General features: G+C 48.5%; 1 protein-coding gene across 1 annotated transcript in view; it reads right to left on the reverse strand.

Annotated features, from left to right (window-relative positions):
• Positions 1 to 5,223: 5,223 nt before the first annotated feature.
• The window catches only part of LOC139055819 (serine/threonine-protein kinase haspin homolog), a 39,597-nt gene continuing 31,872 nt past the window's right edge, over positions 5,224 to 12,948 (reverse strand). Inside the window, exons 5-6 of the mRNA XM_070533364.1 lie at positions 6,035 to 6,097; positions 5,224 to 5,323 (exon numbers count right to left, since the gene is read on the reverse strand). Coding sequence (XP_070389465.1) covers positions 5,224 to 5,323; positions 6,035 to 6,097 — 163 coding nt within the window. The remainder of the gene's footprint in view (positions 5,324 to 6,034; positions 6,098 to 12,948) is intronic.

The raw sequence follows: 12,948 nt of genomic DNA on the forward strand, positions 1-12,948 counted from the left end.
GGAGGGAGCGACAATCACTTCGGTCGGACGTGCGTTCACGCCCGACCCCCATCCCCGTTTCCCTGCTGGAGGGTGCGTCTGGGGCAGTAACGAGCAATGTGGCCCAGCTCACTGCACTCAAAACAGCGGGCTCCGCCGCGCGCATTCCTGCGGTTGAAAGCACTCTGCCCCGGTCGTCCTCCTCCGCCCGCTGCGCTGCCCTCAGGCCGTTCGGGACATGCGTCTTCCGCTGGGCGCGCGCTGCTGCGGATTGCTTGGCGTATTTGAGGGGGCGGATTGGGCCTTTGCTCCGCACTGGCCGCGCTCCGCGCGTATGCATGAGGATCCAAGGCGCGTTCGCTGATTCCCCAAGCTTGCCGGTTTTCAAAGCCCACCGCAAAGGTGGAATGCGCGGGCGATTGCTGTTGGCGTGAACGGAAAATAGTTCCCGTCCATGCACAGCGCGGCTCTAGCGCCTCGCTTGCGGGCGGTGGAGGGCGGTAGGCACGCATGGCCAGCAGGTCGCCTTGTATACGCTTGGCCTCGGCGGCCATGTCCTCCAGATCACGGAACCGACTTCCGCGCAGGTAGGCCGCAAAGGTTGGGTGAGCCTGCCTTATCACCCTCTCGACTCTCTCGTCGCTGGAGGCCGTCGGCTCCGCCATCTGGAACAGCTCCTCCATCGCTCGCACATACTCGAGGAGTGATTCGTCCGGGGCTTGTGTCCGCAACTCGAGCTCGCGCCGCATTCTACGATAGTAGTCGACAGGCAAAAATTTGTGGCGGAGAGCCGCCTTGAAATCTTCGAGCGTCGTTGCGCGGTGGCCGGAAAGCCTGTACCACTGTGCTGCTCGCTCTGTAAGAGCAACGGGCACAACACGAGCCAGCATTTCGCGGTCATCAAGCCCCACAGCTGCCTGATAGTGCGCCAAACTGTCAAGGAAGTCTGTGACACTAACCGCATCCGCGTACCCGCGATATGTGGGCACTGCCAGCTTAACCACCGGCCGCGAGTGCCTTGGCGACTCCAAGGAAGTCCGGAGGGCACTCGAAAGGGACTCAATTAGTCGCGTGGCTTCGCCAAGCAACGCCCTCGCGTCCGGTGCGCTCGTCTCATCAGGAGCGTCTGCAGGCGGGATTTGGGCAGGCTGGGGCACCTGCAACCCTCCCCTCATTTCGGTTAGCGGTACCTCGCTCAACCCTACGCGACTCGAGGCCACCTCGCCACCTCACACAACGGTGCTCGCGGCAGGCGGTAACCCCCTACTCCCTCCGCGCTCGCCGTCGGTGGTGGAGGCCACAGCCGCGAAGCTCCTCAATGCGGGTGGGGTTCGCGGCAGTCTCCCCTCTTCCATGGCGGCAAGCTCATCGTTGCTTATCGCTGCATTGAGAGATCCACGCCCGTCGTGGAGCGGCGTGGACATATCACACGCATCTGGTAGGTTTGCGCCAACTAAGCTTTCACTCCGTGTTTCGTGCTCTGGGAGTTGAGCTGTGCCTCCACGCTCGACACCAGCATCGGCTGAGTAATCGAACAGGGCGACATTCGCGAGAGTCGTCAACAATGACGACTCCTTGAAGCTGGAAAACATGGCACGGCCGGCCGATCAAGCGGGTCTCCGGCTCGTTACGCACCGCAGCAATGCAAAGGCAGTTACTGCCCCACGTTGGGCGCCAAAATGTGGGCTCACAGTACGTCTCCGCGCACGGCGTCGCCAAGTGGCCCCCGAGAAGTGGAGCCTCACGACGCGGCACAACGACGCACGGCGATAGACCCACCGCAGGTTCGAGCACCGAGCCGAAAGACCTGGCCGGCTCTGGCCGTACGCACGGGCGCTCTCCCAGGAACACACGGCGTCCAGGACAGTTAAGGCGTTTATTGATCACCAATGGCCAACATGTACCAGACTGCACCCAAACACACGGAGTACACTCGGCGCCCGCGGTTCCCGATGGCGAGGAAGGCGGGTTACACGCCGCGTCGAACAATGGTTTACGCGCGCGGGCCGAAATGCGTTCGCAAACGCTACCTAGCGCTTCCCGTCACCGACAATGGTCTGCGACGGTTCGGACACGCAAAATGTGACGCACTGAGCGCCTGCGACTACCGCAAGGGCGGAACGCAAAGCCACACAGCAAGTCACACTTACGCAAGCTAACAAAGCACGTGAACGTCCCCAGGCCGGGGCGTTGGGGGACACAAATAGCTGGTCGTTCACGTACCTTGCAGCTTGCCTCTCGTGACCGGCGCTCGTCCCTGTCGCAGCCCGACTCCCCCGCGCACCGCGATCGTCCCCAGTCGGGGCTTCTTCCCTACGTCACGCCCCACGACCCAATCGCAGGGCCGCGTAGCATGACGTCGCGGGACGCGGCCGCGGCGCCCGGGGAAAACGGCGCGCGGGTCGAGGGGCAGGGAAATGAGGGGAGAGGTTTTCCTCGCAATGGCGAATAAGTCCGGAGCCTTAGGCACAGCAACGACTGCGCCCCGGTAGACCGAAGGAACTCCCACAACCTAAAGGAGAGAGGCCGAAGATGTGTTAGCGGCGAGGCTGTAGAACGGAGACTGACACACGGTCGGTGACACGGCCGTGTGTCCGCCGGCGTCTAAACTGCCGTGTCCCTTGCACCACTTTATTATCTGCTTCGCTGGAGATCACTGGGCCATGGTCTCTCTAAATGAGGTAATAGAAGGAGCGGCAGAAAATGGTGCTCCATTCTATTGTTTTCTCTATTTGATTGAAATGGACTAAATATATAAAGAAAGGAAGGGAAAAAAGCCACTAAACAACCAAACTAAATTAACTAAGTGATGTTGCCTAAGGCTCGAAATTTAGCGAATAGATTCTGAAGCTCTCTTTGATACGTTTATGCCTATCGGTTGCAGTGTCTTGAAATAATCGATGAGGTATGACTCTCTGTATGTTCTTTCTCGTTCAGAACGGAAATTTCACAGCAAGAAGTGGGGTTTAAGTTCATCAAAGTTATGGCCTGAACACAAACTCTACGTCTTACGGTAAATGTTCCATTCTGAACGAGAAAGAAAATACAGAGGATCATACGTGCGCATGTTTCATCTCCGATCAGTGCTTTTTGTGCGTCAATCGCTTCCCTGCGGTGCGATCCCTGGCGATCTTCCCCCGCGGTGACCGTATTAGGAACACCTCTTACTCTTCCTTAGACAATAAAGACAGCCACAATATCAGCAATTACGTAAACATTCTCAGAGCCATCAGCTTGTCAACTGGCGTACAAAATTCACTGCCTTAGCTAGCGTCCGTTGAGCTGACTAATGAGCCATCGCGACACCGTCTGCCCAGCCACTTCTAGAGCATCTGTGCGCAGAATTACAGTGCTAGCCAGCGCCACTCGGGGTGAAGCGGTGGAGCCTTGAATGCGAGGATTCTTCCCGGTGCCTTCGTCTCAGCGGAGCAGCCGCCATGCAATAAACGCCAAACAACTCGCCCAGTGTTCTGCCCCGATGCAGCACTAAACTAAGCCCAGCAATGCCGATTTGCGTGCACTCTCGTGGGACAGGTATGCTGGGAGAACTGTAGGGTCTATCTACGCATCTCTGAGGCCACAGCGACGCTGGCGTGGGAAGACGACGTTATTCGCATAGCAAAGGAAAAAAAAAATGCGTTCTTTTTTAGATGAGATGGCGGCGTTCGCTGAGAGAGCCTGTCGCAGTGGCACTAAATATTCTCAGAGCCGCAATGGAGGCTGAAGTTTGTCCATTTCTCTACGAGCGTTCGGGCCCAGCAATGTACCCGCTGAAAGAATCCGAAATAAAAAAATTATGTGTACAGCGTACATTAAAAAAATGTCATAAAAAAGGCAAAGTTCGGGGGAAGCGCCTGTTCGAGCTTTTTCTTGTGATTTCGCCGTGCGATATAAATCTAACTTACAACTACAACTCCACCCTCTGCAAAAAAAAAAAAGCGATGAGTGCCTACAATTTTTTCTCCTTTCCTCTATATTCGCTCAAAAGAAGAATGTCATGAACTACCTTTTAAATTCAGTCAAAATTTAGATGTTCATTAAATTAAGACCATGATGGGTCCGATGTAAACAAACAATATTAGATGATTGGGTTTAGACGCCCCCCCCCCAAAAAAAAAGTACACACAGTAAAAAAAATATTGTAGTCTTCTCATATATACCGGCAAGTTTAAACTTCCTTTTTTTCAGGCTGCTAATACAAATAAAAATTCAGGTTCTGTGTGAGAACCGTTATAGATCAAATATACCTGCCCAATCCAACGGTCATACCACGATTAGTTTATGAGAAAGGGTGCATTGAAAGTAGAAACTCTAGCTAGAATGTGGCCCACAAATACAAAAACTATTAGAGGTGCCATGGTGGAAAAAATACTGTGCTTCAGGCTCTTTCAGCACGCAACATTCGGCACTGATAAACGCAATAGTTTTTTGTGACACAACGCTGGATCCAAGTCGACCCATTCACTACTATCCCCCGTTAATGCATTTGTATGCCGTGGGAGCGGGCTGCGTGCGTGAACACATTTTCCAGTACGTGCTCTTGATACCACAGAACTGGCCTCTAGCAGACTGCTGCAACTTGTCTTCGCGGTCATCGCTGAGGCTTATGGCACAGCAAGCATCAGGCGAAAATTTCGGGTGGAAATTATTATACTAGCGTTGTTTATGCAAAAGACGCTGTTTAAAAAAAAAGCCACTCGCTGTTTTGGGGTGGCGACAATCAAACCATCCTGCATTCGTAAGAATACATAACGTTCGCGTGTTAATATGCGCACTACAGATGCACTACTTTACGTTTTTTTTTGTTTTTTGCTCCGGCGTGCGCGCATGCCATTCGCGCATTTCAGGCGGAATACAGACATTTCCGTGCAATGAGTGCAGCAAATGGGCATCACGTCACGGAGGAAACGGTCGTTACAATGAGATGCTCGTTGTACAATACTTTACATGAAGACCAATGGCAGGTCATAAGAGCGCTAGACCGCTCAACATTCACGGGTCTTTCTTAGTCACGAGTGAAGCGAATCTTTGAGTGAGTGCCGACACACATGCTCCCCGTGACTGTCATATAGCTTACACGCGAGCGCACCCGCGCGTGCGTACTGCGGGTGTGTCACCTCGAACAAACTCTTGCGCTGCCTCGCATTGGTACGCCGAGCACGAATTGGCTTGAAAACGGCGCATATCAAATGCCAAGGTATCAATTGCGGACGAGGAACGGAACAAAAGGCGGCAGCATATAGTTCACTTGCCGGGGTCGCTGTTCTCGGAGCCGGACTGGTTGTCGTAGTCCTTCCAGCTCTTCATCAGGACAGGGTGGTAAGTTCCTCGGACGGAATGAGTTCTGCAAACGGAGGACGACCCCATAACGGCAGTGCTATACCACAGGGGGTGCAGAGGCGCAAAAAGAAAGAGACGCGGGAGATCGTTTCGCCTGTCGTAGCCTGCCGTGTACACCGGAATGCGACGCCCCCCCGCGCCCAGTCTGCGGAAGCCGGAACGGGCTGATGAAACGGTTCTTATTCAGAGCACATTCCTTTCCGCGCTTCGTCAGTGGTCGGAGGGACGCTCCGCCGTCAATGATATCCGCCCACGCGGTCGTTTGGGATCGGTGGGTTACCAGGAATGCAATGAAGCGAAAAGAACTTTCCCACTGTGCCGGACACGAGTCCTGTCATGCAGAATACACACTTTGCGGCGGCGTAAAAGAAGCGATGGGCAATTTTTCAGCTCCGGCAATAGATGCGATACCGCCAGCAAAAGCTCTCGTTATGGCAGAAATACGAACCGCTTCGCCAATTTTCCCGTGGAACTGAACGTGGAACTGAACGCGGAAGTGGGGCCGTATTTTGTACAACAGAATAAATACCTTCTCAATCAGTTCCCTTGCTACAGTCCGCTCCGCCGAGTGGCCGATCTGAGCGCTAACGGAGGCGATATACCTTCGCGCGTGCCGATGACGAACAGGGAAAGAATGATGTTGCTTACAAAAGTCCGCCCCACAGCCTGGAGAATTGTGCTCGGCATTTCTTCACGGGCCCGCCCGTATACTCACCTCTTGAGCTCGATGAAGTTTGACGACTGGTTGGCCTCGTTAAAGCGCAGGTTGCTTAGCTCCCTGGAAAAATAATATTAGTGTTTATTGCCACTAACAATGGCGGCAATAAAAATATCTGGTTATATTACATAAAGGAAATTGAAATAAATATTACGATGCAGAAATGTTCTGGGAGTTAATTTCACCATAGCTTATTTAATAATTCTTTCAGCAAGCATTTCGAAGACGTGTAAAGATTTCGTCTGCTGACTTGTTAAATATGTGCGGCACATATGCACAGCGTCTGGCCACACCATAACTTGTGGCTGAACGAGGAACTACATAACGGACGTGTTTTCCAAGTTCCCTTGTGGCGGAGTTTTTTTGTTTGAATGCGGAATTCTAAGAATGTTTGACGACAACTCTTTCGATAAGAAATTATTGAAAATTCCGTAGACCAAGTTCACGGGATATATTTGGAGCTTTTACTATTAGGTAATTGTTGGCAACATATTTAAGTACATTTTCTATAATCCTGTCTACCTTGCATCCTCAACCATCCGAACAGAAGCCGAAGACTAATGCCGTACCTCAACACACTATAACCCAGTGCACGCACAATAATGTTTTTTACAGGCAAATGTGCAATACTTTTGGTATTAAACAATAGCTAAGCGACTGACATCAGTTTATAATAAATACGTGATAAGAGATGTTGCCAAGATACGTTACTACCGAAAGATATTCCAAAATATTTCACACAATCCACGCATGGAATAGGCGCACATTTACAAAAAACACAGTTCGACTCATGTGATCAGTGAGCCATGATAATTACAGTAGTTTTTGGTAGAGAGCGCAAACAAACAAGTTGTGCTTTTGGGCATTGACAACAATTGCATAGTTAGTGAACCAAAGTATTGCATTGTACACGTCATTTTGCAACATTTCAGTGGAAATCTTGTAAGAAAGAAGATGTTTCGCCAGTAACAGTGTGGTTAGCATTCTGGAACACGGAGCATTTGGAAACTGCCAACGGAAAGTCATTAAAAAATTATGGCGTTTAACGTGCCAAAACCACTTTCTGATTATGAGGCACGCCGTAGTGGGGACTCCGGAAATTTCGCCCACCTGGGGGTCTTTAACGTGCGCCTAAATCTAAGTACACGGGTGTTTTCGCATTTCGCCCCCATCGAAATGCGGCCGCCGTGGCCGGGATTCGATCCCGCGACCTCGTGCTCAGCAGCCTAACACCATAGCCACTGAGCAACCACGGCGGGTTGCAGAATAAAACCTAAACCCCATATAAGCGATCTTGCACGCGACAGCTACAGGCGATGCGATGGAGATGGCTGTCGCTCTCGCTCGTCGCCTACAAGTCGTACTCCGTGCGAGCGACGATGTCAAGCGACGCCACCCCGGTGTTGCCGGTATGAGGGCTGGAAATACGCGTCGAAACTAGTGAAACGCGTGCTTTAGTAATTTAAGTTGATGTATTTTACTGTAAACAGTAGCATGAAATATTTCCGGAGGTCTTGCAGTAGGTTCTTATCCTTGCACGTATAAAAATTGAATCATTTGCTCGTTCCGCGCGACAATCGGTAGTATTTTAGCGATGTACAGGGTCGTCCTTTTTGAAAGGGAACACGCGAGCGCGTGGCCTGTGCTCTGCGGCGGCTGCCTAGAGCGCCGGTCAGTGGCAGCGAGAAGAAGCACGTCCGCTTTTGGCGTCATCTATTGACGGTCAGAATGACTAGGCATGGCCGATTGGAAGCGCCTACTGGACTCCCTTCCCCGTATTACTGATGCGCAAGGAGCGGGGCCTGCAGCTAGCAAATCGCGCTCGCGCTGCAGGCTAAAAATTTAGATCTAAATTAGGTTAGTTCTAAAGATCTAAAAAGGTTAGAAGATCTAGAAGATCTAAAAATTCAGGTTAGTTTAGCAGTTGACCTGTGTAGTCGTTTAGATGTTTCGCATGCATTTCAGTAGGAAGACTAAGAGCTAAGATTCTTTTAGTGCCGTGACCTTATTTCCTGATTGTCTTGATGTTTTACACCATGTCCTCTTGTTGACTTTTGCACACTATATTTTTCAGGCACCCGCTTTATATAACGCATGAAGGCAGTTGCAAGGACACAAGGTTGTCAGAGTCAGCCCAGCACGACTACACGTCGTGCAGAGGAGCGCACGCCAAAGAATCAAAATACATTGCCATGGTATTTGGACGAGAAAACTATAATGTGTGTATGTTGGGTGTACCATTCGACTGAATGTCAATGAAATCAAAATAAGGTATGTCAGACCACGATGAAACTTTTCGTGTACTCTAGGCAGTCATCTTAACATCGTATACTAACGCAATGTCTCCGGTGGGAAAGTCAAAATCAAGCATGCTCTCTGGAGACAAACACATAGGAGCAACAGTCATTGAAAAGTTAGAAATATGTTTAAAAATGTTGATTAGTTGAGAGAAGTGACTGCTTTTTGTCTTGCCTCTCAACAGATATATCCATGCTATAAAAATAGTGGTAGAAGGAAATTGCATATTTGCTTAGTGACATGATACATACTTGCAATGAGCCCCGTGCCTTTGTTCACTATAATAAGCAACAGCGCATGCTTGGTAGGGTGCCTACATAAATGTAACAGCTTTAATAGCTTACATTTAACAGCACGTGAATGCAAGGGTGCAAATACAAACTACTGATTCTGTATTTTGAATGCTAACATGAAGCCGGCAGATTTTCATGTCTTCCTTTTTATCTATTCTTTACACCTAATTTTAGAATCATGGCTTCCTTGTAGGTTTCATAAAGGGGAAGCATTGGGGGAAGAGAATCCCGTGTTTAAGAAGTCATTGTTTACGTGCATGCTCACGAAACCAGTTCATTAGAAGCGCTCGTGCCTCCCGAAGCGAAAGCAAGGAGCAATTAGGGTCTTTAACTGTGTACACCGTGGTGCAAACCTTACGTCTTGGAAGCCGGAGAATCACTTGGAATGAGAAATTATTTTAAAAATGAAAAATATGGGTTTCTCGAATCTTGCCAACCAACTATGCTAGTTGAGGTAGAGATGCATTCAATGCAATGAACTGAGAGCATCAGAGTAGTATACTTGTTCACCACTAGGCGGATGTGAACATATAGTGTTAAGCAAAAGCCCCTTAGTTTCATGGCTGCTGTAGACATTCTTCTGGACTTAAGATAGAGTGCACAGTGAGGCGATGTATTAATCTTCCTAGACACATATGTACTTATTTTGAGACGAAGATTCTGTGAAGTGCAATAATTTTTCTTACTTTAGCGCATGTTAACCACATCAGCAAAGAAACCTTTGGTTTTAGGTATTTGGTTCAATGTGCAAGTATATGCATTGTCACATGCAAAATACACATGCATGGAAGGGATATGTGAAACAGGATGGTGCCATTCTCAATTTATGTTTTGCTTCTTTGTTTGTCCTTTTCGTGCACTTCCCTGCCTGTTCGTATGCTTATGTCGCCGTTGACGCATCACATTCCTCACATCTAATTTTTGCTTCACATCTGAAGCCATGGTATACTTTAGATTGCATATTGAATGAGTCACAATAACTAACCATGTAATTATGAAAACTGCTCCTCAGAAGTATAGCATTCTTACCCTAATGGGAATGAAAAGCTGCGACATGAGAGGAAATTTGATGCACAAGATTTTAATGCTAATGCTCCTTGCAGTTTTATGCTCATTTCCTACAAACTAGATAATATTGTAAATTTAATATTTGTGAGAAAGTGCAACGGATAAATCCCAACAGCACCACGAAACTACTTTCGAGAGCAGGCCAACCGAATATGAAATATATTATGCCCCTGTACCGGTTTGAGACCGGGCAGGATATTGCTGCAGAACCACAAGACACACTTAGAAACAATAGTGTGCAGCCCATACATGAATAACTTTATGTGAAATATAAGCAAAGCAAGCTAGACCTGCAGCCTAACATGAGAATATGCAACATATTTCTAAATGCACTGTACTGTCGGTCAGGAACATCCATACGCTGTACAGCAGGTTATCGAATGAGCTGCTGTCTTAGAATATGGCAAACAAAAGAAGTTTCTTGGACAATTTACCTACATTACCAGCCCCATGCTTAGCTGCTCATCTGGTAACCTCTACCATATAAGTGCATGCGTTTTGTGCCAGAAATGCGTTTTTACTGGAGAGTAATATGGTGCATATTTCTCGTCGATCAGAGTGTCAATATTTTGTGAGTTTGCACAAGTTTGTTGTATGTTTACTTTCCCTTGTATAATTTATTTTTGACAAGGAGCCAATTGAAATTAAGGAATATTTCTACACTCTAATATGACGAAACTTTAGAGAATATACTTATGTTTTATTACAAGATCTGCTCTAAAGTCATGGGCATCATTTTAATTTGATTTTATGTGTTTGTCAGTATGTTTCTCAAATTATTATTCAGTTTCTCTTGTGACTGATCGATAAAGATTTCCCCCTTTTAGGAGAGAAAATGTTTCATTTGAGTACCTCGGGAACTACAGATTACATCCCATTCACCAAGCATAAGTGCAGGATTTGCTTATGAAGGAACCAAATATTCCCCACATGCAAGTACTGCGAATTCCTTCAAACGTGACCATGGATCTACATCGTGCTTTCACACTATTGGGAAGAGTACTAGCACTCTGTTCTGAAGGAGTACAAGTACTCTGTTTGGGGGAGTAAAACCGAGTAAAAAGCACTCGGTTTTGAGGAGTAAAGGTACTCCGTCTGGGGGAGTACTATTACCCCTGTGGGGAGAGTATTAGGACTCTGCGGGAGAGTACCAGCACTCCATGTGGGGAGAGTATTAGCACTCTGCTGAAGAGTACAAGCACTCCCTTGTGGTGAAGTAACAAAACTCTGTTGGGAGGAGTTGACCTACTCTCTCTCAAAGAGGGTCGATCTACTCTCGAAACCAGAGTGAAATATGAGACAAGCAGATACTCCCTCAAAGAGAGTGCCTGGAACTATCTGTTTTTAGTGTGAATGGGGATTAGTACCTAAAGGAACATAAAATACGTAACCACTAAATATAGCAGGAATGCAGCTGCTATGAAAAACAGGGCGCCGTGGAACTAGAATAGGTACGAAGTGGTGAGAGGGATTTGGAGATGGGTGATGGTTTCTGGTCTGACTTTCGGCGATGTGGTTCTGTGCATGAGATCACAGGTTCGAGCAAAGTGAAGTATCATCGGTTAAGAAAAAGGTTAAAGAAACAGAGGGGTCTGTGCAATATAGGGATGCAGACGAAATCAGCACTAGGAATGTACGGAACTTTCCAGCAGGGAATTGCCAAGGAAAATACCTACAATATTTGGGGGAAGCTCTTTGTTGTTTGAAGCCAGGGCGGGAGTTCGGCGGACTAGGACGTACCGAGTCCTTTAACTAGGGATAGGCACGTTATGCGGTGCGTGTGGATAGGAGGAAATGGCTGAACACCTGATACTTTTCTGTAATGGGCTTCGCCGTACAGTTCACAGCAACGGGGCTGATTTTTCTCGAAGCATTGGTGTTTGGAGACAGTGGAGGCAAAACAGACTTCAAGTGGGTAAAACTAGCCAAGCAGAGGTTATCTTAACGGTGGCTAAAATCAAGGCAAAGGTGAAATTTCACCTTCCTGTAAGTAAAAATTATATCAATAGTCATGGCTAGGCGACGTGAGCCGCCACCCAATTTAGAAGGTTCAACCTTATCCATCCATCCCTCGCTTCTCGCACCATGAGCACCTCCTCCCCATAGGCGGGATATAACGACATCACACACCCTATCACACACCCATTCCCTGGGCTGCTGAGCACGAGGTCGCGGGATCGAATCCCGGCCACGGCGGCCGCATTTCTATGGGGGCTAAATGCGAAAACACCCGTGTACTTAGATTTAGGTGCACGTTAAAGAACCCCAGGTGGTCGAAATTTCCGGAGTCCCCCACTGCGGCGTGCCTCATCAACAGAAAGTGGTTTTGGCACGTAAAACCCCATAAATTAACTTTAATTTAACCCATTGTTCAAGAGGTTATTGTGGCGACGCCCACGAAAGCTCAGACGGTTCTACTGCGCGCCTACCGCGTATATCATACGCAGCTTGGAGCTGCATAGCGCCGGGGTCACAAAACATAGCACTGACACGTGAACGTACTACGGGGCGGTTTATCTGTTATGGTGCTCTACAGGCAGTGCTAGCCTGGAAATCTGCACGCCCTTTCGTCTCTTCGTTGCTCAGGAATCTGCCACCACATGTCTGAGTTCAGTGTCGCGTACGTATGCGAGCAGAAGGCGCGAGATCGCCGAAGGGCCAAGCACAGTCTGCGGGAACGTTATCTCTTCCGGACACGCGCTTGGAGAGTGCTCTTTTATGCGTGCTGTCAAATAGAGCTTTCCTTTCAGTCTAAGCGCCACCGTGGTCAAAGGAGGCATCCCGAATGCGCCTACCGGCTGAGATGTCTCCTACGCAAAACAAAGGTGAAAGTCACTAGGGAAATTTGGAAATACGCTATCTAAAGTTAAGTGATGCTATTGGCCAGACTTCTACAAAGTACGCAAGCAAAAAAGTATACAAAAGAAATGAAAAGAAACTGGAAAGGCGTAGAAAGCAGTTTGCCTCATTGGGTAGGCATGGGTGCTTGGAGACGGTATTTATTGTACTTTTATTGGCAAGTCTGCGAATATTGCTCTGTTCTTCCGTTCAACTAACCTGCCATTGACAATATTCATCTGACGCAATAGCACCGACTGAAGGCTACGGAGAGGTAGGTGCATGACGGGGGATGGCGGACAACACCCTACCGCGATATCATCATCATCATCATCATCATCATCATCATCATCATCATCATCCTGCTTACTCCCACTGCAGGGCAAAGACCTCTCCCATACTTCTCCAACTACC

The sequence above is a fragment of the Dermacentor albipictus genome, chromosome 2 (genome assembly GCF_038994185.2).
Source record: "Dermacentor albipictus isolate Rhodes 1998 colony chromosome 2, USDA_Dalb.pri_finalv2, whole genome shotgun sequence".
In the NCBI taxonomy this organism is placed as follows: Eukaryota; Metazoa; Arthropoda; class Arachnida; order Ixodida; family Ixodidae; genus Dermacentor; species Dermacentor albipictus.